This window comes from Schistocerca serialis, chromosome 2 (assembly GCF_023864345.2).
Source record: "Schistocerca serialis cubense isolate TAMUIC-IGC-003099 chromosome 2, iqSchSeri2.2, whole genome shotgun sequence".
NCBI lineage: Eukaryota > Metazoa > Arthropoda > Insecta > Orthoptera > Acrididae > Schistocerca > Schistocerca serialis.
This window is the reverse complement of record NC_064639.1, coordinates 622,673,479-622,700,633: the sequence shown is the minus strand read 5'-3', so window position 1 is coordinate 622,700,633 and position 27,155 is coordinate 622,673,479. Positions and strand designations below refer to the sequence as shown.

The following is a 27,155-nucleotide window of genomic DNA, read 5'->3' as shown; positions in this document are numbered from 1 at the left end:
GTGGCGATGCATTGGTCGCTCAAACAAAAACTTAAAACTAATTGCATTTTGTAAATTAGTGGCTACTGATACATTAGGCCATTGCACACACTGTAAATTCATAGACATTCGTTTATTCTGTTACCCATTATGATAATTTATTCTGCAAAGAAAATTATTCGACATTTCTCACAGTATTTTGTCGTTAGTCCTTAGCTTACATGCCTCGTATAGTTTTCAAAATGGTTCAAATGGCTCTGAGCACTATGGGACTTAACTTCTGATGTCATCAGTCCCCTAGAACTTAGAACTACGTAAACCTAACTAACCTAAGGATATCACACACATCCATGCCCGAGGCAGGATTCGAACTTGCGACCGCATAAGCTAACTTCGTTTATATTTTCGCTTTGCATGAAACGGTGTGTTACTTCTCATTGCTGTTAATTTTTATGCCTAAGTGTACAAATCAAAAGAATTACTTATGCCTATACACATTGCTTTGTCTTAAAATACACTTCAGAAGAAAAATTACGCTTAGAATTATGTACACTATGTACAATTATCTTGTGATAAAAAAAAATAGTACCATGCTTCGTAATTTTATAAAAGCTTTTATATCTTAGTGAGGATGGAGACCCTTGTCTCTTCGTGGTTTCTCACAAACTAACCTGTATGTCCCAGGATATGGTATTTTGGAAATTGCATCTGATCCTGAATAGAGTAATTGCCACTTCTTATTCACTTTGCCAAATTTTGTTGATTTAAGGTGCGTCCATAAGAGGACTTGTTGCCCTTCAAAAAATTGTGTAGTTTCAGTTTTCTAGTGTAACTATGGCTTGTTTGATTTTGTCTTGTAGTGTCATTTCTGTAGTGGGTACCATTGGTATGGGCCACTCCCACTCATTCGTTTGTTTTGTCCAGAACATCAGTTCATTAGGTGTGAAACCTATTGAAGAATGTGGAAGGTTATTGACTAATTGAATGAAAGGAGTTATGTATTCTACCCATCGGGTGTGTTTGTGATTTGTGTATGTCCTAATAAACTGGTTAAATTCTTTAAAGACTTGTTCTACTGGGCTTGCTTCTGGGTGAAAAAGGCTTACTAATATGTGCTTTCTGCCCTGTGAGGTCATAAATTATTTCCACTTTTGCGCAACGAAATATGAAGCATTATCAGTTAGTGGTTCCTTTGGTTTACCTAATCTTCTCAAATAGTCTCCCTCAATTCTTTTTCTGAGATTTGTGGCTGTTGCATTTTTAATTGCATGCATTTTGATATATTTGGAGAAAATATCATTTAGTGCTACTATCGGCTACGTCCAGTGATACAATATGTAGAGGTTTTTTTGTGAGTATTGGTTGTAGCTCAGTATATTTCGACACATTGGACTGTTTTGACTTTTGACATATTGCACACTTTCTTAATAGCTGTAGGACTCGCCTTCAGAAATTTTCAAAATAACATGGTGTTGCAGTTTTTTCAGTACAATTGCCTACTCCATAATGTCCCCATACTTCATGTGTGTGTCATAAATTTGTTGATATAATCTTCAGGAATACACACACACAATTGATCAGATTTTTCATGTTTCCTGTGAAACAAAATGCCCTTGTACTCCTGATACAATTTACTTACCTTTCCACCTTCATCTTGCTTACGGTTTTGCATGACCGTGCTCCATCTGTGATCTTGCTGTTGTATAATTTTCACTTGCTTACAAAATTTATGGTAATCTGACTGTTGTGCTGTACCTCGCATCAATAACGTTCTGAGTTCTGTATCCTGCCCTGTTAATTCACCAAATTCCTCTAAACTTTGTGGTAACCTAGACAAGGCATCTGCAATAACATTCTGACTTCATTTAATACAAATGATCTCAAAATTGAATTCTTGTAAATATAGACATCACCTAGCTAATCGGCGGTGTAATATTTTACACGTTAAAAGGAATGACAGTGACTGATGGTCACAGTAAACTTTGGTATTCTTGCCACACAAAAAATATTCAAACTTCTTCAATGCCCATATTACCGCTAAACTTTCCAATTCTGACAAGGAGTGAGATCTTTCTGCTTCTGATAATGTGCAACTAGAAAAACTGATGATTCTGGGTACTTTCTTACCTTCTTCCTCTCGCATCTGGAACAAGCATGCCCCCAGCCCTTGAGATGTGTGTAGACAAAAATCGTTTTCCATGTCAGGGTGGCTAGGAATGTTTGCATTGACTAATGCCTATTTAATGTTATTAAAGTCCTCTCGACACTTATCATCCCATAACCAAAGCCTATTTTTTTCATAACAAGATGACCAATGCCTCACTGTTCATCAGTTGCTGTGGTACAAACTTACGAAAAAAGGATGCTAGTCCTAAAAAGGCCTTTAGTTGTTTTTTGTTCCTCGGAGCTGGACAATTGTGCATGTAATCAAGTTTTTTGGGATCAGGTAATATACCTTGTTCTGAGAGAATTTTTCCTAAAAATTTGACTTGCTCCTTACCAAAACTAGACTTTTTTAAATTGGTTGTTATCCCGTAATCTGCAAATGGTTGAAGTACCTGTTCAATCAGCCTGATGTGTTCTAACCAAGTGGGTATGGCTATTAGCATGTCATGTACATAAACAGTGACTTTGTTAAGCAATTCTGGTCCTAAGACCTGGTCCAGTGCACCTATAAACACACCTGCGTTAATGTTCAGTCCAAAAGGTAGACAACGGAATTCATAACTTCTGCCACCACAAACATATGCTTTATATTTTCGACTTTCTTCATGGAGCCTTATTTTCCAATAGGATGCCTTGAGATCGAGTATACTGAAGTATATGTCCTAAAAATTTGACTTGCTCCTTTCCAAAAGTAGACTTTCTTAAATTGGCTGTTACTCCACAATCTGCAAATCGTTGAAGTGCCTGTTCAATGGGCTTGATATGTTCTAACCAATTAGGTGCAGCTATTAGCATATCGTCCACATAAACAGTGACTTTGCTAAGCAATTCTGGTCCCAAAACCTTGTCCAATGCAGATATGAACACTCCTTTACTAATTTTCAGTCCAAAAGGTAGAACATGGAATTCGTAACTTCTGTCACCACAAACAAATGCTGTATATTTTTGACTTCCTTTGTGGAGCTTTATTTGCCAGTAGGAATTCTTGGGATCCAGTATACTGAAATATTTTTTACTGTAAAACTTAAGAAGCTGTTCGTCTAAGTTGTCTGGTCTTATGCATACTGGTACTATGATCTTATTGATACCTCTAGCATCAAGAACTAATCTTACAGAACCATCTGGTTTGCTTATAGGTAATATTGGACTACAATAGGGTGAAAATGAAGGTTGTACAATTCCCCATTTAATCATATGACTGATCTATTCCCTTACTGCCTCTCGTTTTCTCCATGGAATAGGATATGGCATTACACAAAATGTTTCATGTGGATAGACTTCAAAATTATATTCATAGTCTTTGATTATGCCTGGCTCCATACTGAAAACATTGGCATACTTAAATAACAAGTTAGAAAGTTCTTGTCTTTGCATCTCATTTAGTACCTGTGATTCATTTAGTTTCTGCTCTACCATTTCGTAACTAACTTCAGTGTTTGCTTCTTGTTCGATATCAGATTTGTTTCTGAAATATACGGTTGGAAGGGAATACTGTACTATTACTTTTGACTCTAGTTTGTTTTTGTTACTTTCATCAGGTGTTTTCACTAAATCGATAGAAAAAATCTGATCCTTTACATAAAGGTGGCATTTACCACTACCTGTGTCAATCTGTGTTCTGTATTTTCTAAACATGTCCATGCCAATAAGACAATTAACTATAAGTTTGTCAATTATAAGAAAGTTGCACTTCACTGTAAAATGTTCAGTTTGTACTGGAATAAGTGCCTGATGTTTAACAAATTTAGTCTTATTGCCTGTAGCAGTTTGCATCTTGCAGTTTTGGACAGGAAATGTTGGGAACTTGCCTCTCTTCTTCAGTTCACAAAAAAAGGCATTTGACATTATGTTGGTAGTTGAACCTGTATCTAAAATTAACTGTGTGTCAATATTAAATATTTTCACCGTAATGATTGTGTTTGTTCTTCATTGACTTGATCTACTATATCTAACTCATGTTGATACAAATCATCCCTGGTGTCACCTTGTTTGTCAAACCTTATGAAACATTTTTGTAGTTTAGCTTTGCCCCACTCCCTGAGGGGTCAATAGCCTGGGGCTTAACTACGACTGTTGGTGTTTTCTGATGGCGTAGTGTGACTTAATTTGTTACCTGGAGAAATTTCAGTTAATTTACTGTGTGGGTACTTCGCCAGTTTGTGTGTACCATCCTTGCTGTGTATTTAGATCATGTTTTACTGACTGATTTACATAACTACGTTGTTGTTGTGCCTGATTTTCTGTTGCTCTATAGGGTGCAGCTCTTTCCTCATAGATTAAGTCGATATACTCGAGCACTGACTGAAAATATTCAGTGCTCTGGCATTATGACTAATTTTTCTCTAATATGCAATGGTAAACGACTTTTCAGAATTTTTGACACATCTACCTGTGATGTTGGGTTCATCCAGTAGCACGTCTTGTTCAGGTGTTTTTCAAATTATCCACGTAGACTACCGTATTTGCCATTGAATGGTGCAGGGTTGAAAACTTCACGTCTGAGTCTTTGTTGCACTGCTTCAGACCAGTATCTGTCGAGGAAAGCTCATTCAAATTGGATATAAGTGCTGCAACGTTCCACCACTTCAGTTGCTCATAAAAGCACACCTTGCTTATATACTTCGGGAAGTCTGATTTTTTTTGTGCTTCTGTCCAGTTGCGTGGAAATACATGATGAAAAGGACCGATAAGTACTACTGGGGTTCATTCTTTTACATTGAGCAGTAAATGTAGGAAACTGTTGATGTCTCAGCAAACCTTTGTCTGCAAAAATAGTTGATAGACATGTGGTATTTTCGGTTTTATTTATGTTGTTATTGTAGTTACTTGTAATTCCGGCTGGTAATTGTCCAGGTATTGGAGTTTGGGTATGTTTACATTTGGCACTCTACAACTGTCACTGGTACCTGCTGTGGGACTTGTGACAATTTGTGGATAAATACCGACAGCTTGTGGTTTGTTCACTGTAGCCTGTGCATTATTTACAAGCATATTTTGAGATCCAATAATATTTTCTTCTAAAAGATGGCGGATCCTATTTTCCGCAGCTTGTAGATGAATGTTTACCTTGTTCACTATTTCATTTTCTTTTTTCTGAATAGCCTTTTCTACTACATCTGTGTATAACTTACAATTGGTTAGTAACTTCTCCGCAATGGTATTACCCTTATCTAGCGTACCTGTTTCGGATGATTCACTCAGATTTTCATTGATCCTGTCTCTCTCCTTCTTAGCACGTGGTGAGTCAACTTCAAGCTGTCGAAACCAACTGGTTTGTGTGGCTTCGATGTTTGTGTTTGTGTCTGTCTGTGATTCTCTTTATCTGTTGCTCTGCTAGGTTGTGATGGTCATTAAAAGAATCTACCTTCTGTTTCAACTCCATGATGTTACTGTTAACTTCATAAAGTACTTCACGCTTTACCTGTTTTTTTCATATCATTCAATTTTTCATCGATTTCAGTTTGAAAATTTTTGGCTAAGTCATTGAATTTCTGTGAGATCGTGTCTTGCAAATCCTTCAATACTTGTTTTTGTTCTTGCTTCATCATATTTGGATCTTGTGTAACAGTGATTTGTTCTGTTTTACCTGTTCATATCTTGTGTTATGGTGTTCAGATTCTGTGTCAAATTATCAATTTTGGTATTCATATCTTGTTTCATATAACTTAAATTGGTGTTCATATTGTGTTTCATATCATCTAATTTAAAAATGAAACTCCAAAAGTTACTGATGAATTAAAGAAGTGCTTAGGACACTTGACTCATACAAATGTCCTGTTAATGACTATTCCATACCGATAAGACCTACCACCATGGTCATGTGTAAACAGAGAGGTAAGTGCTGCAAACGTGTTACTCTCGAAAATATGCACACAGTATAAAAATGTAGAAGCCAATGATCTGAGTGGCATAGGCTGTAGATTTCACACTAGACATGGATTACACCTAAATGGGCTTGTTGTGGAAAAAATAAACATGTGTTGTCAAGAAATTTGAGATAAAGACATACAACATCAAAGAAAACAGATACATCATCATATCTTCTCTGTTCGCCAAAACAGCAATCATGTCCCTGTTATGTAGAAGTGGTGCACAGCACATTGCAAGAAAAGAAGCAGACTCTATCAATGCAGAAGACTCCAGGCTCCCACACAGATTTTTTTTTATGGTCAGATCTTTACCAAGCAAGAATGAGGTCAGTGATATAATAAAAATGCACTTAGGAATCTCAGATGTTAATGTAAATCCCGGTACTGGTAATCAAATAAATTGTAGCAACAAACATCTTTCGGTTTACCATTAAAATATTCAGTCAATAACAAAGTTTCAGATGTAGAGATCTTGCTAAATACAGTACTTAACTTTATTAATGTTCTGTGCATTACAGAACACTGGCTAAATAACGATCAAATTGCCTCTTTTTGTATACCAGGATACACACTAGCAAATTATTTCTGTAGAAACAGCTATAAAAATGGAGATACCACAATTTTCATCAAGCATTGGTTAAAATATAAATCAAACAATAAGTTTCAACATCTCAGTGCAGAAAGAGACTTCGAGCTGGCACTCATTGAAGTCACTGAGGCAAATGCAGTTGCAACATGTATTTATCACTCCCCAAATGGAAATTTTGACTCATTCTAAATAAGCTTGAATATGGACTAAACAGGATTCATCTAGACAAAAAATCAAAAGTGCTTTGTGGGGACTTCAACATTGATTTTCTTGGAACCAACAAAAGAAAAGAAATATTGCTCAACCTCACAGATACTTTCAACTTAAAGCAGACTATAACAATCCCAACAAAAATCACAAAAACTACTGCTGCTGCCTTGGATCAGGTATTTGTGGATATAAATTGTACTGTAAACTGTATAAGTACAAGCCCAAGTTGTCACAGAACTATAACAGCAAGACAGTTTAATACACACAATATCGAAACATTCAACTCCCTGTTATCAGGAGAAAGGTGGGAAGAAGTTTTGCAAATAGATGACACCAACAAAATGTTTGAGAAATTCTCTAGCATCTGCATTGATTTCTTTGAAATTCCATTCCCTCTCAAAACACAAGAAATAAGAGGTATAACTAAAAAAGGAAAGCTACGAGTAACAAAAGGGATCAAAATATCAAGTGTAAGGAAAAGAGAATTACTCAAATACAGGAAGAACAATGACATACCCACCTCTTATAAACAGTTACATACAGGAATACATTCAGATCTACAGAAGAGTAATACAACTGGCACAATCACAAATGGAGGATATCTGTTGAGAGGCCAGACAAATGTGTGGTTCCTCAAGAGGGTCAGCAGCCTTTTCAGTAGTTGCAGGGGCAACAGTCTGGTTGATTGACTGACCTGGCCTTGTAACACTAACCAAAACGGCCTTGCTGTGCTGGTACTGTGAACGGCTGAAAGGAAGGGGAAACTACAGCCATAATTTTTCCCGAGGGCATGCAGTGTTACTGTATGATTAAATGATCATGGCGTCCTCTTTGGTAAAATATTCCGGAGGTAAAATAGTCCCACATTCGGACCTCCGGGTGAGGACTACTTAAGAGGACGTCGTTATCAGGAGAAAGAAAACTGGCGTTCTAGGAGTCAGAGCGTGGACTGTCAGATCCCTTAATCGGGCAGGTAGGTTAGAAAATTTAAAAAAGGAAATGGATGGGTTCAAGTTAGATATAGTGGGAATTAGCGAAGTTGGGTGGCAGGAGGAACAAGGCTTTTGGTCAGGTGAATACAGGCTTATAAATACAAAATCAAATAGGGGTAATGCAGGAGTAGGTTTAATAATGAATAAAAAAATAGGAGTGCGGGTAAGCTACTACAAACAGCATAGTGAACGCATTATTGTGGCCAAGATAGACACAAAGCCCATGCCTACTACAGTAGTACAAGTTTATATGCCAACTAGCTCTGCAGATGATGAAGAAATTGAAGAAATGTATGATGAGATTAAAGAAATTATTCAGGTAGTGAAGGGAGACGAAAATTTAATAGTCATGGGTGACTGGAATTCGAGCGTAGGAAAAGGGAGAGAAGGAAACATAGTAGGTGAATATGGACTGGGGGGAAGAAAAGAAAGAGGAAGCCGTCTGGTAGAATTTTGCACAGAGCATAACTTAATCATATCTAACACTTGGTTCAAGAATCATAAAAGAAGGTTGTATACATGGAAGAATCCTGGAGATACTAAAAGGTATCAGATACATTATATAATGGTAAGACAGAGATTTAGGAACCAGGTTTTAAATTGTAATACATTTCCAGGGGCAGATGTGGACTCTGACCACAATCTATTGGTTATGAACTGCAGATTAAAACTGAAGAAACTGCAAAAAGATGGGAATTTAAGGAGATGGGACCTGGATAAACTGAAAGAACCAGAGGTTGTACAGAGTTTCAGGGAGAGCAAAAGGGACCTATTGACAGGAATGGGGGAAAGAACTACAGTAGAAGAAGAATGGGCAGCTTTGAGGAATGAAATAGTGAAGGCAGCAGAGGATCAAATAGGTAAAAAGACGAGGGCTAGTAGAAATCCTTGGGTAACAGAAGAGATACTGAATTTAACTGATGAAAGCAGAAAATACAAAAATGCAGTAAGTGAAGCAGGCAAAAAGGAATACAAACGTCTCAGAAATGAGATCGACAGGAAGTGCAAAATGGGTAAGCAGCAATGGCTGGAGGACAAATTTAAGGATGTAGAGGCTTATCTCACGAGGGGTAAGATAGATACTGCCTACAGGAAAATTAAAGAGACCTTTGGAGAAAAGAGAACCACTTGCATGAATGCAAGAGCTCAGATGGAAACCCAGTTCTAAGCAAAGAAGGGAAAGCAGAAAGGTGGAAGGAGTATATAGTGTGTCTATAAAGGGACGATATTCTTGAGGACAACATTATGGAAATGTAAGAGGAGGTGGATGAAGATGAAATGGGAGATACGATACTGCGTGAAGAGTTTGTCAGAGCACTGAAAGACCTAAGTCAAAACAAGGTCCCGGGAGTAGACAACATTCCATTAGAACTACTGACAGCCTTGGGAGAGCTAGTCCTGACAAAACTCTACCACCTGGTGAGCAAGATGTATGAGACAGGCGAAATTCCCTCAGACTTCAAGAAGAATATAATAATCCCAATCCCAAAGAAAGCAGGTGTTGACAGATGTGAAAATTACCACACTATCTGTTTAATAAGTCACAGCTACAAAAAACTAACACGAATTATTTACAGACGAATGGGAAGACTGGTAGAAGCTGACCTCGGGGAAGATCAGTTTGGATTCCGTAGAAATGTTGGAACACGTGAGGCAATACTGACCCTACGACTTATCTTAGGAGAAAGATTAAGGAAAGGCAAACCTACATTTCTAGCATTTGTAGACTTAGAGAAAGCTTTTGACAATGTTGACTGGAATACTCTCTTTCAAATTCTAAAGGTGGCAGGGGTAAAATACAGGGAGCGAGTAAGCTATTTACAATTTGTACAGAAAGTAGATGGCAATTATAAGAGTCGAGGGACATGAAAGGGAAGCAGTGGTTGGGAAGGGAGTGAGACAGGGTTGTAGCCTCTCCCTGATGCTATTCAATCTGTATATTGAGCAAGCGGTAAAGGAAACAAAAGAAAAGTTCAGAGTAGGTATTAAAATCCAGGGAGAAGAAATAAAAACTTTGAGGTTCGCCGATGACATTGCAATTCTGTCAGAGACAGCAAAGGACTTGGAAGAACAGTTGAATGGAATGGACAGTGTCTTGAAAGGAGGATATAAGATGAACATCAACAAAAGCAGAACAAGGATAATGGAATGTAGTCGAATTAAGTCGGGTGATGCTGTGGGAATTAGATTAGGAAATGAGACACTTAAAGTAGTAAAGGAGTTTTGCTATTTGGGGAGCAAAATAAATGATGTTGGTCGAAGTAGAGAGGATATAAAATGTAGACTGGCAATGGCAAGGAAAGCGTTTCTGAAGAAGAGAAATTTGTTAACATCGAGTATAGAGTTAAGTTTTAGGAAGTCGTTTCTGAAAGTATTTGTATGGAGTGTAGCCATGTATGGAAGTGAAACATGGATGATAAATAGTTTAGACAAGAAGAGAATAGAAGCTTTCGAAATGTTGTGCTACAGAAGAATGCTGAAGATTAGATGGGTAGATCACATAACTAATGAGGAGGAGGTATTGAATAGAATTGGGGAGAAGAGGAGTTTGTGGCACAACTTGACCAGAAGATGGGATCGGTTGCTACGACATGTTCTTAGGCATCAAGGGATCACCAATTTAGTACTGGAGGGTAGTGTGGAGGGTAAAATTCGTAGAGGGAGACCAAGAGATGAATACACCAAGTAGATTCAGAAGGATGTAGGCTGCAGTAGGTACTGGGAGATGAAGAAGCTTGCACAGGATAGAGTAGCATGGAGAGCTGCATCAAACCAGTCTCAGGACTGAAGACCACAACAACAACGACTTTGCAGAGATCACAAATAATTTAAGTCAGTAACAAAACATATACTAGAAAGAAACAGAAGAACAATGTGCACTCATGTTCCTCTTCAATCTACATTGATGGAACAACCCCAGATGAAATCATCAGTGCTTCATCAGCTCATAGGAAAATGTCATCAGGGATTGATGGTATTCCTGACAAAATCATAAAGCAATGTATTAAAAACATTTGACTTCTTCTTGCAGATATGGTAAATTCATCTTTTCCAGACAGTTTAAATATTGCTAAAGTGGTCCCTATCCATAAGAAAGGAGACAAAACAAATATAGAAAACTATAGATCAGTTTCATTATTATCAAGGTTTAGTAAAATCATAGGTAAAGTGATGTATAACAGGTTAATGAAATTCTTAGAGAAAAACAAAATTCTCGCTGATTCTGAGCATGGATTCAGGAAAAATAAACCAACAATCTATGATTTTATAGAAAATGCCCTGCAAGCAATAGACAAAAAACAAAGAGCCACTGGCATTTTTGTAGACTTAAGTAAAGCCTTTGACATACTGGGCCACAACATACCGTTGGAGAAGCTCCAAGTATATGGCATTAGTGGCACTGCACTAAAATGGTTCATGGTTCACTTCGTACTTGATGAGCAGGAAACAAAAAATACAAATAAAACATGAATTAAAGGAAACCACCAGGACATGCTTCTCAGATGGAGAAGTTCTAAATAAAGGACTCCTTCAGTGATCCATTCTTGGGGCAATTCTCTTTCTCCTGTATATAAACAATCTAGACCTGAACATTGAGTCACAAGCAAACACATTTTTGCAGATGGCACAAGCATCCCAATTCCAGGAAATATCACAAGTCAACTTCAAACAGCTGTTAATAAGACTACAGAACAGTTAAATAGATGGCTTGAAGGGAATAAACTTATGATAAACAGCAAAAAAACAACATTCCTAAATTTCTGTTTAAAAGCAAATGCATGCTGCACCAGTGTGACAATAAACTCCAACAAAATTTCATCTTCTCTGGAAACAAAGTTTTTAGGCGTATGGCTTCAAAATAATTTCAAATGGCACACACATATAAACAAAATTAATGGAACACTAAGTAAAATATGTTACAGTCTGCACTTACTCTCTGTCAAAGCAAGTTATAGCACTGTCCGAACTGCCTACTTTGCCCAGTTCCACAGCCTCCTACTGTACGGAATTATATTCTGGGGAAATACACCACCTATTTCAGTCATCATCATCACTCAAAAAAGAACTGTACGAGAAATGCAACACACTCAACAGACAGATTCTTGCAAACCCATCTTCCAAAATTCATCAATTCTCCCTCTTCCCTGTATGTATATACTAGAAATCTGAAAATATATTATAAAGAATTTAAAGATGTAAATGAAAATTTTAATATCCATGGACATTGTACAAGACAAAAGGAAAAGTTTCATGTCCAGTCAATAAGGACATCAGCCTATAAAATCTCCAAAGTAAACAGAGCTATACAAATTTACAATAGTCTCCTATATAAAGTAAAAGACATAACATCATTCTTACTCTTTTGTAAAAACCTAAGGGCATTCTTATTGGATCATTGGTTCTATTCAGTAGCAGAATTTCTAGATCATTTAAGACACAAAAGACTTCAAACAAGACAATGCAGCTACTGCAAGAACCTTTGCACTACTAGAAATGTTCTGCAGGACATCGGACTCCCTTTCTTACTTCTTCAATTGTAGCTGCAGGTGGCGGACTCTGGGAACACTGGCACTTGTCGTAATCAAGAGAATCTTCCTTATATGTTCCTTCACTCATTTCATAAATAAAAAATACTTGATACTGTATTTCCATATAATATTATTCACACACACATGTGATACATAAAGCTCACAATACTTCATATCTATAGTTTCACATCTTCATCGTCCTGCATACAAGGGAGTGTAGGAGTAAAAAACAAAATCATGTACAAATAATTGAATGAAATTCCCTTTTTTTGTCTGCACTCCACCACGCATTCACAGTTAATGTCTCTGCCAACTCTTATGTTCAATTGGTGTTCCATTTCTTTTTTATTCTTTTTTTTTTTTTTTTTAATACAAAGTCGTCTCTAATTTTTTATTTTTTGCAGGAGGAGAATGAATTTTTTTGTGAACATACTTGGAACATTTAGCTATACATTGAACCTACTCAATGCAGCCTCCATCAGCTGTGACACATCTGGCCCAACGTTCTTTCCATGATGGAAATGCGCTGTGGTAAAATTCTGGGGATTGACTTTTACCATTGCTTGACACAGGAAATAAGGTCTTTCTCACTAACAAATGGTTTACCCCACAGGTTGGCCTTCAGATGACCAAAGAGGTAAACATCAGACAGAGCCAAGTCCGGACTGTAGGGAGGATGAGGAACAATTTTCCAACATATTTTCTTGATTTTCTCCTGCATCATAAAGGCTGTATGGGGTTTGGCATTGTCATGGTGTAGTCTGATGAGCTGACCCTAAAACTGTGGCCTGTGGGTCTTGATGGCACATCGCAGCTTGTCCAAAGACAAACAGTAACAGTCCCAGTTAACTGTGGATCCAGGATCCAAAAAGTCAATGAAAATGACACCACTGATCCCAGAAGGAGGAGGCCATCACCTTTTGGCATGCTGTTCATGAAAGTCTTGGTTTCTTCTTCCAAGGGGAACCCGGATGACGCCACTCCTTGGATTGGGCTTTGCTCTCAGGTTCAGACAAAAACAACCATATTTCATCCTGAGTAATGACACCATCAAATCACTGTTTCCACTCTTCAGTAAAGGTCTTCATAAGACCCTCACACACATTCTTCCTCATCGTTTTCATTTCTCTTGTCAATAATCTAGGCACCCAACGTGCACAGATTTTTCTGTACCCTAGTGACTGTACCAGTGATACCATACTACCCAATGACAAATGAGTAATTTCAGAAAGCTGTCGTGTTGCCACACATCTGTCATTTTGGATGATTTGATCAATGATCCCCTTATTCACATCACTCATTGCTGTCGATGGTCTACCGCATTGTGGATTGTCCAGTAGAGAGAAGTCATCTTCTTTATACCTCTGCAACAACCGCTGCATACTGCTGCGATCCACTGTGTCCTCCCCATAAACAGGGAGCAACTTCCTGTGAATCGATGTGGCAGAGTCATCATCGGTCTTGAAGAGGAACTCCATCACCGACCATTGTCGCAACCTGACGTCTACTTCATGGTCCATTATGGCTCACCTGTAAATAAAAGAAAATACTTTTATATACCAACTTATAGCTAGATGTTCCAAATATGTTCACAAAAATTTCATTCACCTGCAAAAAATAAAAAAATTAGAGACTACTGTGCGAAAACTTTTGAGCACCCTTTGTAAATACAAACTTCATGATGATATGGTGGTCTTTCATCATGTACCTACACACAGGAAATAACACAATGCATAATGATTCTCAGTCAGAAATGAATAATAAATGGAAAAATAGAAAATGGTTTACTTGTTTGCATATGACAAGGAAAGAATGTATATTAGATAGAAAGCTAGTAATGTAATGTGACATGTGTAAACAAACATTATTTCCAAATTTAATATAAAACCAAAAACTTTAAGCATTGCGTAACTGAACAACATACAGTGCCTTGATTGAGCTACTTATGTCTTAAGTGTATACTGCATGAGAAGCAATTTAGGATATTTAACACCTAATAATGGCTTGTTATGCCAAACTCAACCAGAACTTGGACATGGTGTCTAGTCCAAAAATGAACATTCTCATATGTGGGAATTTAAATATCAACACAATGAAATCAGATGATATTAGTATTACATACTTGAATATCCTCTGCAGCTATGGCATAATGTCACTCGTAAGCTGTACAACTGGAGTGACTAAACAATCTTCCTTGATAATAGACCATGTGACAACAAACATTGAAAGATAGCAGAGTCATCATCGGTCTTGAAGAGGAACTCCATCACCGACCATTGTCGCAACCTGACGTCTACTTCATGGTCCATTATGGCTCACCTGTAAATAAAAGAAAATACTTTTATATACCAACTTATAGCTAAATGTTCCAAATATGTTCACAAAAATTTCATTCTCCTGCAAAAAATAAAAAAATTAGAGACGACTGTGCGAAACCTTTTGAGCACCCTTTGTAAATACAAACTTCATGATGATATGGTGGTCTTTCATCATGTACCTACACACAGGGAATAACACAATGTATAATGATTCTCAGTCAGAAATGAATAATAAATGGAAAAATAGAAAATGGTTTACTTGTTTGCATATGACAAGGAAAGAATGTATATTAGATAGAAAGCTAGTAATGTAATGTGACATGTGTAAACAAACATTATTTCCAAATTTAATATAAAACCAAAAACTTTAAGCATTGCGTAACTTAACAACATACAGTGCCTTGATTGAGCTACTTATGTCTTAAGTGTATACTGCATGAGAAGCAATTTAGGATATTTAACACCTAATAATGGCTTGTTATGCCAAACTCAACCAGAACTTGGACATGGTGTCTAGTCCAAAAATGAACATTCTCATATGTGGGAATTTAAATATCAACACAATGAAATCAGATGATATTAGTATTACATACTTGAATATCCTCTGCAGCTATGGCATAATGTCACTCATAAGCTGTACAACTGGAGTGACTAAACAATCTTCCTTGATAATAGACCATGTGACAACAAACATTGAAAGATAGCAGTGGAGGTTACTTCTTCAAAATCTGGGTCTGTCGAATCATCTCTGTCAGATATAAAAAGCAAATATTTATGTAGAAAAGTCTTCTAAATTGAATGCATACAAAACAGTCTTCAGTTCTCATTCAAGCTACAGTGTGAAAAGTGGGAGGAAATGTATGCAGAAACAAAATGTTTAATAAGTTCATGACAATATTTAAACCAAAATTTGAGGAAGCATTTTGCAAAACACTGCATTCCATTGGAGCTTCCAAAGAAATTATACGGGTGACCAGAGATACCAAAAAATAGTCGGAAACTCCAAGGTATCTCACATCCATCAAAAATAACCAGACTGACCCAGCTTTTTCAGAATTTTACAAAAATTGGTGGAGATTTTATAGAAAGGTATTGGCTGCTGAAAAAAAATTGCAAACAGTAAAACATTACTGAAGGCAGATAACAAAAGAAAAGCAATCTGGAACATAATCAAATAGGAGACAGCAAATATTGGATCAAAACAGCCGGAAACACAGGTTAAAAACAAGGATGTTCAAATCCTCAAATCAAAGGAACTAGAAACTTTGTGAAGGAATACTTCAGTGGCATTGCTAAGAAACCACAAGAGAATTGGCCAGACACACATGTTCTACACCACCAGGACCAGCCACCACACTCAATGGTGGCACAGATAATACACCAATTAAACAATAAAAATTCAGCAGTGTTGATGAGATCCCAGTCAGTGTCCTTATGAGATGTAGAAACAATATAAAAACCCCATTAACAATAATAATTAATAAATCTTTTGGATCTGGCTGCTTTCCTGAATAGCTGAGACAAGGAAAAGTAATACCAATACTAAAAATTGGTGATCCAGAAAATATAGGAAACCACAGCCCAATTTCTTTAGTATCTTGCATTTCCAGAACAATAGAAACCATAATAAAAAAAAAAAAAAGAATAATGAAGTACTTAAATAAATACAACCTTTTAAGCAATGAACAATTCAGTTCTATCTCCCCACCCTTACCCCTATCAAAGGCATTTTGACACAGTTGACCACAGAATTTTACTACACAAATTTATTTCTAATAGACTACTAGTAAAACACTTTTCAGATCCAAATTACATTAATATAGGCACTCCCTAGGGAAGTGTTTTGGGCCCAATTCTCTTCCTTATATTATAAATGATTTCCCACAGAGTGTCAGGTACAGAGCAAAAATACTGTTTGCCAATGACAGCACCATGGAGATTACAGACAAAAATTCAACTCAGTTAGCAGAAAAATCCAGTGAAGTTCTAGGAGACATCCACAACCGGTCATTAAAAAAAAGAGTAACTTTGAGTGTGTAAAAGACAAGCTGTATAAACTTCTGACTAAATAAAAAACCCAATGATACTATATTGAAAGTAAACGATGTACTAGATTGTATGATGGATACGAAATTAATCTACATCTACCTGGTTACTCTGCAATTCACACTTAAGTGCCTGGCAGAGGGTTCATTGAACCATTTTCATACTACTTCTCTACCATTCCACTCTTGAATGGCGCTTGGGAAAAAGGAACACCTAAATCTTTCTGTTTGAGCTCTGATTTCTCTTATTTTATTACGATGATAATTTCTCCCTACGTAGGTGGGTGTCAACAAAATATTTTCACCTTCGGAAGAGAAAGTTGGTGATTGAAATTTCATGAACAGCTCTCGCCGCAAAGAAAACCCCCTTTGGTTTCAGTGACTGCCACCACAATTTGCGTATCATATTAGTGACACTCTCAACCCTATTGCATGATAACATGAAACGAGCTGCCCTTCTTTGCACTTTTTCGAAGTCCTCCGCCAATCTTACCTGGTAAGGGTCCCATATTGCACAGCAATATTCCAGCAGAGGGCAGACAAGTGTAATGTAGGCTCTCTCTTTAGTGGGTTTGTCGCATCTTCTAGGTGTTCTAGCAACAAAGTGCAGTCTTTGTTTCACCTTCCCCATAATATTATCTATGTGATCTTTCCAGTTTAAGTTGCTCGTAATTGTAATTCCTAGGTATTTAGTTGAATTGAAGCCCTTAGATCTGTTCAATTTATCGTATACCCAAAATTTATCAGATTTCTTTTAGTACCCAAGTATATGACCTCGCACTTTTCTTTGTTTAGTGCCAATTGCCACTTTTCGCACCATACAGAAATTCTCTCTAGATCATTTTGTAATTGGAATTGATCATCTGATTATTTTACTAGATGGTAAATTACAGTGTCATCTGCAAACAATCTAAGGGGGCTGCTCTGATTATCACCTAGATCATTTATGTAAATCAGGAACAGCAGAGCCAATGGTCTTGCTGCAGTGGTAACAACGGTTCCCGTCAGATCACCGGAGTTAAGTGCTGTTGGGCTGCGCTGCCACTTGGATGGGTGACCATCCAGTCTGCCGAGCGCTGTTGGCAAGCAGGGTGCACTCAACCCTTGTGAGGCAAACTGAGGCGCTACTTGAATGAGAAGTAGCGGCTCTGGTCTCGGAAACTGACATACAGCCGGGAGAGCGGTGTGCTGACTACACTCCTTCATATCCGCATCCAGTGACGCCTGTGGGCTGAGGATGACACGGCGGCCAGTTGGTATCTTTGGCCTTCATGACCTGTGCGGGAAGAGTTTAAGAACCGCAGAGGTCCTATGACACTACCTCGCAGAACGCCAGATATCACTTCTGTTCTTCTCGATGATTTACTGTCTATCACTATGAACTGTGACCTCTCTGAGAGGAAATCATGAATCCAGTCACACAACTGAGATGATACTCCATATGCGCGCAATTTGATTAATAGTTGCTTGTGAGGAACGGTATCCAAAGCTTTCTGGAAATCTAGGAATATGGAATCAATTTGAGATTCCTTGTCGACAGCACTCATTACTTCATGGGAATAAAGAATGATATTTTCTGAATACATGTTTGTTATGTATCAATAAGTCATTTTCTTCAAGGTGATTCATAATGTTCAGCCGGCCTGTAGTGGCCGAGCAGTTCTAGGCGCTACAGTTTGGAACCGCGCGACCGCTACGGTCGCAGGTTCGAATCCTGCCTCGTCAATAGGTTACTCCTATTTCCTTTCTTGAATATTGCTACTTTCCAGTGTTTAGGAACAGACCTTTTGTCAAGTGAGTGATTGTATATGATTGCTAAGAAAGACGCTATTGTACCTGCATACTCTGAAAGGAACCTGATTGGTATACCATCTGGACCAGAAGACTTGCCTTTCTTAAGTGATTTGAGTTGTTTTGCAACACCTAAGATATCTACTTTTATGTCACTCACACCAACAGCTGTTTTGGTTTCAAATTCTGGAATATTTACTTTGTCATCTTACAGAAAACTGTATTTAGTAACTCCACTTTAGTGACACCATCATCAGTAACATTTCCATTGCTATTGCACAGGGACGGTATTGACTGTTTTTTGCCACTGGTGTACTTTACATATGACCAGAATATCTTTGGGTTTTCTACCATTTTTTGAGCCTATGTTTCATTGTGGAAATTATTAAAAGCACCTCGCATTGACGTCCGCACTAAATTTTGAGCTTCCGTGAAGCCAAGCCAGTCTTGGGGATTTTGCGTTCTTCTGAATTTGGCATTCTTTTTTTGTTGCTTGTGCAACAGTGTTCTGACGCGTGTACCATGGTGGATCAGTCCTGTCTCTTATTAACTTATGTGGTATGAATCTATCTATTGCTGTCGATACTGTATCTTTGAATTTGAGCCATATCTGGTCTACACTTACATAATTAGCTTGGAAGGAATGGAGACTCTCTCTTAGGAAGACATCAAGCGAATTTTTATCTGCTGTTTTAAATAGATATATTTTGCGTTTATTTTTAATGGTTTTGTTTGATATGGTTTTAAGGCTTGCAACAATGACCTTGTGTTCACTAATCCTAGTATCCGTCATGACGCTCTCTATTAGATCAGGATTATTTGTGGCTAAGAGGTTTAGTGTATTTTCACAACCATTTACAATTCAAGTGGGCTCATGAACTAAATGTTCAAATTAATTCTCAGAGAAAGCATTTAGTACAATTTTGGAAGATGTTTTCTGTCTTCCACCAGCTTTGAACATGTGTTTTTACCAACATATCGAGGGTAGATTGAAGTCTCCACCAATTATAACTGTGTGAGTGTGTTACTTATTTGTAATGAGATTTAAGTTTTCTTTGAACCATTCAGCTATTATATCATCTGAGTCAGGGGGTCGGTAGAAGGAGCCAATTATTATTTTGGTTCAGCTGTTGAGTATAACCTCTACCCATAGTAATTCGCAGGAACTGTCTATTTCAACTTCAATACGAGATAAACTGCTACCAAGAGACACAAACACACCACCAACTACTTTATTTAATCTTTCCTTTCTGATCATGGTTTGCACCTCTGTAAAAATTGCAGAATGTATCTCCAGCTTTAGCCAGCTTTCTGTTCCTATTACATTTCAGCTTCTGTGCTTTCTATCAGCGCTTGAAGCTCTGGTACTTTTCCAACACAGCTACAACAATTTACATCTACAATACCGACTGTTGCTTGGTCGATTCTCGTCTTTTCTTTGCCCTGTACTCTTTCAGACTGGAGTCCTTTTTGATCTTTCCCAAGACTGTCTATCCTAAAAAAGCGCCCAATCCACCTCACATAGCCCCTGCTACCCATGTAGCCACCTCCTGTGTGTAGTGGACACCAGACCTATTTAGCGGAACCCGAAACCCCATCACCCTACGGCGCAAGTCAAGGAATCTGCAGCCTACACGGTTGCAGAACCATGTGAGGCTCTGATTCAGACCCTCCACTTGGCTCTGTACCAAAGATCTGCAATCGGTCCTGTCGACGATGCTGCAGATGGTGAGCTCTGCCTTAATCTCGCTAGCAAGACTGGCAGTCTTCACCAACTCAGATAGCCACCAGAAACCAGAGAGACTCTCTTCCGATCCACAGTGACACACGTCATTACTGCCGACATGAGCCATCACCTGCAGTTGGCTGCACCCTGTACCCTTCATGGCATCCGGAAGGATCCTTTCCACATCTTGAATGACTCCCCCCGGTATGTACACAGGGTGCACATTGGCTTTCTTCCTGTCCTTAGCTGCCATATCCCTAATGGGCTCCATTACCTGCCAAACATTGGAGCTCCCAATGACAAGCAATCCCACTGTCTGCGCTTGTCCGGACCTCTCAGGAAGACTGGCCACTGCTGCAAGAAATGAGGCCACCCTTGCTGGCTCAGAAGTACTTTCAGCAGTGGACAGTACTACAAACCTGTTACAGAGGTGTAAGGGTATAAGTTTGCGGCCAACATCAACTTTTGCCTTTCTCCCAGGGATTCGTGACCCCGCCATGGTTCGCTAATCACCGTCTGGCAAGTGATGACCGGCAGGGATGTCCCAAACCGAGGGCGCAGTGGCGTCAGAGATCCAAGGCGATGCTACAGGTTTCAGAGGCGCCAAAGCGCTCACCTTGGCTGTTCCAATGTTACCATAGCCCAGGGCAACAGCCTGGAGCCTGTCAACCATGGCCAACACTGCTTCCAGTTGTTTATGGATGGTGGCCAATTCCCCCTGAATCTGTACACAACAGACGCAGTCCCTATCCATCCCTAACAATTTTTTTTCCTCTTTTTTTATCTCACAAGCTGTTCAAAACAAACAGATGACTGATGACTTTTTGAATTTACACGATACGGGTACTAAAACGGAATGCTACAATCTAAAATACTATAATATGCCAGAAGTTTGTGAATTAAACTATGCAAGTACCCAACAGTATGCAGAGAAATTAAGAATTAAGCTATAATTCAAATAAGTGAGCTAAGAGTGCAACTTGCTGTTGGCTGCTGCTTATCCAACGGCAGCAGGGATGAATGTAGATTGTCAGTTGAAATGGACAGAACATACGAGAATTTTGACAAAGAAGCCATCCTTAGCATGTTATGCCCTGTGAATCCTTGCACTACTGTGCATCATTTCATGCCTCAAAGTAGCCTACTTCAGTTGTATGCGTTCAGTCCTCAGTTATGGGATATATTTTGGGGAATAAGTACTGGGAACATACATACTTTTCTCAAGGTACAGGAAAGAGCTGTACGAATAGTAACAAATAGTTGTGTCAGGACACACTGTGAAGAATTATTCAAAAAGCTATAATTTCTGACAGTTTCATGTGAATACATCTATCACAACATAACACATATAAGAAAAAAATCTTAATCTGTTTACCACAAACAGCAGAATACATGACCATGGAACCAAATCCAGACATTGTTTACGTCTAAACAGAATAAGCAACACAAAAGCTCAAAATGTGCATTATTCTGTGGAATAAAATTGTACAATAGGCTACCACAATAAATAAAAGACATGAATGATCCCCACATATGTAGGGAAAGCCTAAAAAAATATTTACTAAGTAATAGCTACTACGCTGTAAATGAATATTTAAAATAATTATAGAATATAAATTATTATTCATAATCATTGTATATGTAATAATTTATGATATAATTAGAAAAGTGTAACTAAGTATAGTTATAAATACTGTAAGGAATGTTTATTGTAATAATAAATATTGTACTGACATTTGATAACATCCATACAATGTATATTGTCCTACGGCTGAATCAATCAGTCAGTCAGTCAGTGAATCAATCAAATGTAAAAATTTTGAGCCAAATATTCATGTAACTCGTGCAAGAGGTTAACATATAACAATAATTTTTCAGAAAGAAAGTAAACATAAATTGTACTGAAGATAGTATGTAAAGTGCTGAAACATGTCTGGATAACAGCAAAACTATAAAATGGTGTCTTGGAGAAGGTGGAATTTCTCTCCAGTATTTTGCAATGTTAATTTGGATTGTCATACCTAAAGCTACAATTTCATGAGGAAAACATGGTTGGTCATTTTTATAAATTGTATCAATAGTTGGAAGGTTCCATGTTTGAGTCCCAGTCCGACCCACAGTTTTAATCTCCTGGAAGTTTCAGATAAGCACACTCTCCACTGCAGAGTGAGAATTAATTCTGGAGAAATATAGATTATTTGTGAAACTGTTTCTTTTCAACACTCTTTTGAATTTCTCAAAAATAGTCACACCTGCATCCTAAGAGACCTCTTACTGTGTCCTAGTTTCTTAGATGAGAAACTACCTAAGATTAACGAACAAGTGAAATATTTGAAGTTATGTGTCATGTCCCGAGTTTTTTCTACAATTTTAGCAAAGAGTGGGAATACATCATACATTTGCTGGCTTGCCTTTTGTTAAATATTAGCTTCCCATTTTCTTATTTCAGTGTTGTTTCATAAAGAAGATTATTTTACCTATTTGTTTAATACTTTATATGTAAGTGATCATAAATTGCTACTTTTCAAGTAAAAGATGCATTCAACAGTGGACATGCTCATAGAAAATGTGACAAATTGATTATGTTTTCAAGAATGTCTTTCCTCAGACTTAACATATGCAAAATTCAAGTACACACAGCCGCTACTGTTTCTCAACACCACCACCATCTGACTGGGGAAAGCAGCAGTTTTGATTAGGATGGGCAGTGAAGGAAGGGGAAGGACATGAAGTAGAGAGAGGGAGGAACTGGACAGGGTGATGTTAGGAAAGATTGTGTTGGGCTGGAACATGTAGGTATATGCAAAGTCAGGTTATGGTCCCATTGGGAGGAACACTGAAGGAAACAGGAGAGAACAGGGGGAATACAGAGAATCCAAAGTAGCAGAAAGAGATTAGAATGCATAATATATATGGAATATGTAACAAAATGACAGGGAAAGTGAGAGGCTTGTGTAGGGACAGGAGGGTGAAACAGAGTGAGAATATCCATACGGCTTGAGTTGTGAAGCAGCTGTTGAAGTTAATCATCTTGTGCTGCAAAGCAGGCACCACAACTGTTTGGACTCTGACTACTTTTTGGGAATGGCCATTCATTCACATGGATAATTTGTTCTTGGTGCTATCCATGTAAGATGTTGTGCCTTATTGAAGTTATATAATGTGGCTGCTTTCACCAATGGTCCTATCTTTGTGTGATGGTAAATAGCGAAAAAAGAAGGAAGGAAGATTCAGATTTAACATCCTGTTGAAACAATGTCATTAGAGATGTAATGCAAAGTTATGTCAGATAAGGATGGAGAAGGAAGCAGGCTGCATTGTTTTCTATGGAATCATTCTGTCATTTGCCTTAAGAAATTTAGGAGAATCATATAAAATTGGATGGAGATTTGAACCTCACTTCTCTGGAAATCTAGTCAAGTGTCTTTTACAAATGCACCACCTTACATGGTTGGAAATGGCAGGCTTAGAATTGTAGGTGTGAGTAAATGTATGGAACAGACCTTGCATATAAATCTTCCACAAGGGAATACCCACAGAGTTTTGGTAGTGTGTTGAAGGCACATTGGGATGGACAAGGATGTTAATTAAATTGGGTGGATAAGTGGCACCAATTTACCATAGTGAGAAGCATTATGCAGAAGATATTCATCATTTCAGAACACAATTGGTATAGTTGATTTAGTTGTTCCAACTCTGGATGGTAGAGAGTGATGAAGGGGGTGGTGAGAAGATGTACATGGTGTCTTAAGAGTTTGTGTAGGTAAGGCATGGGAGATTTATTTTTTGACAAGACAGAGGTGTTAGCAAGATCTTCAACATGTCACAGCAAGTAGCATCCAATGCTGTGTATTGTTCAGTCCCTCTTATATCTAGTGTGTAATGAGACATCCAGTTTAAAAATTAGAGCCAATAGCAGTAACAGTAGTAATCCACATAAATGCTATTATATTACTTGGTAAAAAATTCATTTAATTATTTCTGGTACTAAGAGTATATTGTTTTGGGTTTATAGACTCCAGCTCTAAGGAGCAGTCAAGCAGTTGCTGCCTGTGTTCCTGTGATGAGTTGGAAATGCCTGATTTTGCTCTTGAGTCTTCAGGTATAGTCATAGATAACTCCAGGCAATACCTGAGTGCATACATTCAGTAGAAATCTAAATTAAATAAGTTTAACAAAGAATGTGTCATGCTGTATAATTTAAAGTGCTTTTTTCATACTACTTTCCTGAACTTCATTTTATGACTTATTTCTCAGAACAATGTTACCTGCATATGACGTAATATGTTTAGACTGTCTGCTTTGACAACATTCTAAATGTAGTCATGAGTCTTTCCATTGATTTGGTGCTACTATCCATTTCTTCTTATCAGAATATTTCCACCTGCATATGCCCAGTACATAACACACTGTGAACACTGAGGTTTACATAATTATATTACTAACATTATTTTCTGCTACAATCACCCCCCCCCCCCCCCCAAAAAAAAAATCCCTCTTTCCAGTGGTAAGATAACTGTTCCTGAGCGCCTTAATAATCTTCTGAAGAAGGGCACCAAGTGCCCAAAACCAGTAAAAAAATTAAATTTCTTTTATGCAGCTGGTTACTTATTATTTCATTATATAATACTAATGTGTCGCTTTTTTCTGCAAACTTATTTGCATGCTTATTATTTCTTGTTACTCTTCATTTCATACTCAGTCTACCCGCTTAATTTTTAACATCCATTTGTGGACACAGTGTTCTGAAAGGTTTCACTTTTCTCCAGTTTTTTTTTTACAGTCTTCATTTTTCTTTTATACAGCATTGTGTTCCAAGAAAATACCTTCAGAAAAATCTTCCTTAAAGGCATTTAAAAGTATCAGTAAAAATGTTCATTTGTATCCCATCACTGGTCACTGCACACGAGCACACTATGCTACACAAACACACACACACACACACACACACACACACACACACACACACAAGTGCGCACGCACAGGGATTTTGACGATACTTCGTTTATTGAATTCTTCATGTTGTCCTTGTGATCCGTTTGAAAAACTGAGTCGGCATCTCACCATGATGAATGAGATTTTGAGCTCAAGGAAATGGTAATAGGTAAGAACTGCCCATCACAGATCCTGGGCATAGGATTTTACAATAAGAATTATTAGATTATGACAGTTTACTGTAGAATGGTAGTTAATTACTAAATAGCATTAATTTTTACCATTAACTGCTCTATATTACTTAAGTAATCTTGACTTAGCAGGAATTATTTAAGAGGGATGCTTTAACTGACTGTTTAAATATTTGGGTAATAGTTGTCTCTCTAATAATCTGGGACAATTTATTGTACAGTTTTATTCCCCTGTATGGTCTCAGAAACTGACATACAGCCGGGAGAGTGGTGTGCTGACCACATGCCACTCCATCCGCATCCAGTGGCGCTTGTGGCCTGAGGATGACACAGCGGCCGGTTGGTACCATTGGGCCTTCATGGCCTGTTCAGGAGGAGTTTAGTTTTTTTCCCCCCTGTAGAAAATACTGTTTTGTCTTTGTTTGCACTTGGGTAAATGTAAGTTTAGAATGGCTCTTGTTCCGTGATCATGAATGCTGTTGTTCATGAGATAATTGCTGACATTATTTTTGATGTGCAAAACAGATTGCTAGATAATGGTGTAGTTAGATTCCCCAGGTTTTTAAACAGATCTTTTTCCAGAGCTTGATTACTAATTTTAGTTATTATTGTAATGGCTCTTTTCTGTAGTTTGAAAACTGTGTCCATGTTCTGTGTATGGGAATCCCCCAAAAATGATTCCATATGTTTATTTCTTAGCCGTCCAGCATGTTTACCACGTAATTGGCTTTGTCAAAATACAGATATAGTGTATATTGGAATAATATGTGACTATAAAGCATCATCTGTTAAACAATGATGACAAGACACTATGGGCATAGCATACTGATGACATTGTGTCTATCGTATCCCTTGCAGTTGTGGCATGTCATATATTGGTCAGACAATTAGGACTGTGGAAGACCGGTGTATTGAACATAAGCATCCCACACACTTACAACAGCCGAGCAAATCCACTATTGCAGAACATTGCCTTGGCACCGGTCATCCTATGGAATTCAACACGGAGCTTCTGGCTTGCACGTCCAGCTATTGGGATAGTGTTATTAATGAAGCTGTTGAAACCAAACTATCAAGCAACCTTATAAACAGAGATAGTGGATTTTGTTTAAATGCTGCTTGGAATCCAGCTCTGTCTCTCATCAAAAAACAGAGGGACAGAATTAGTGCTACCTCACCTGTTGATTAATAGTCACTATCGATATTTCTGATGTTGGTTATCTTTGACTCTACGGTTACTTGTTCTGTGCGTGGTATCTTCCTTGTTTCTCCTCTGTGAACTGAGGTATTAAATTCTCTTGCACATTGCTTTCTTCTTGCAGTTGTGCCTTGAGAATGGCAGGGTGTGCTCCTGTTAAAATATCGGTGATGGTAGACAATGTTACCCGGCAGCAAGCCTGTGAGTTATTTGAACATTCAATTCAATGGGAAAAGTTAAGGTCTCAATCCCTTCTATTATTTGAGTTATGCCACAAATTTCTTTTCTCTCTAATTGTAATCAGTGCCTCCTCATTATTTATATGATCTACCCTTTTAATCTTCAGCATTCTTCTGGAGCACCACATTTTGAAACTTATAATAAGTCATAGGGTCAGTATTGCTTGATGTGTTCCTATATTTCTCTGGAATCCTTACTGATCTTCTACCAGTTTTTCCATTTTTCTGTAAATAATTATTGTTAGTATTTAGCAACCATGGCTTATTAAACTGAAGTTTGGTAATATTCACATACGTTGGCTCCTGCTTTTTTTGGAAATGGAATCATCACATTATTTTTGAAGTCTGAGAGTAATTCACCTCTGTTGTACATTTTGC

The 27,155-nt window shown here is 37.8% G+C and overlaps 1 protein-coding gene across 1 annotated transcript in view; it reads left to right on the top strand.

The window, feature by feature from the left end:
• The window catches only part of LOC126456290 (nuclear migration and anchoring protein unc-84-like), a 227,512-nt gene that overhangs the window by 123,402 nt on the left and 76,955 nt on the right, over positions 1 to 27,155 (top strand). The window contains exon 7 of the mRNA XM_050092041.1: positions 24,230 to 24,316. Coding sequence (XP_049947998.1) covers positions 24,230 to 24,316 — 87 coding nt within the window. The remainder of the gene's footprint in view (positions 1 to 24,229; positions 24,317 to 27,155) is intronic.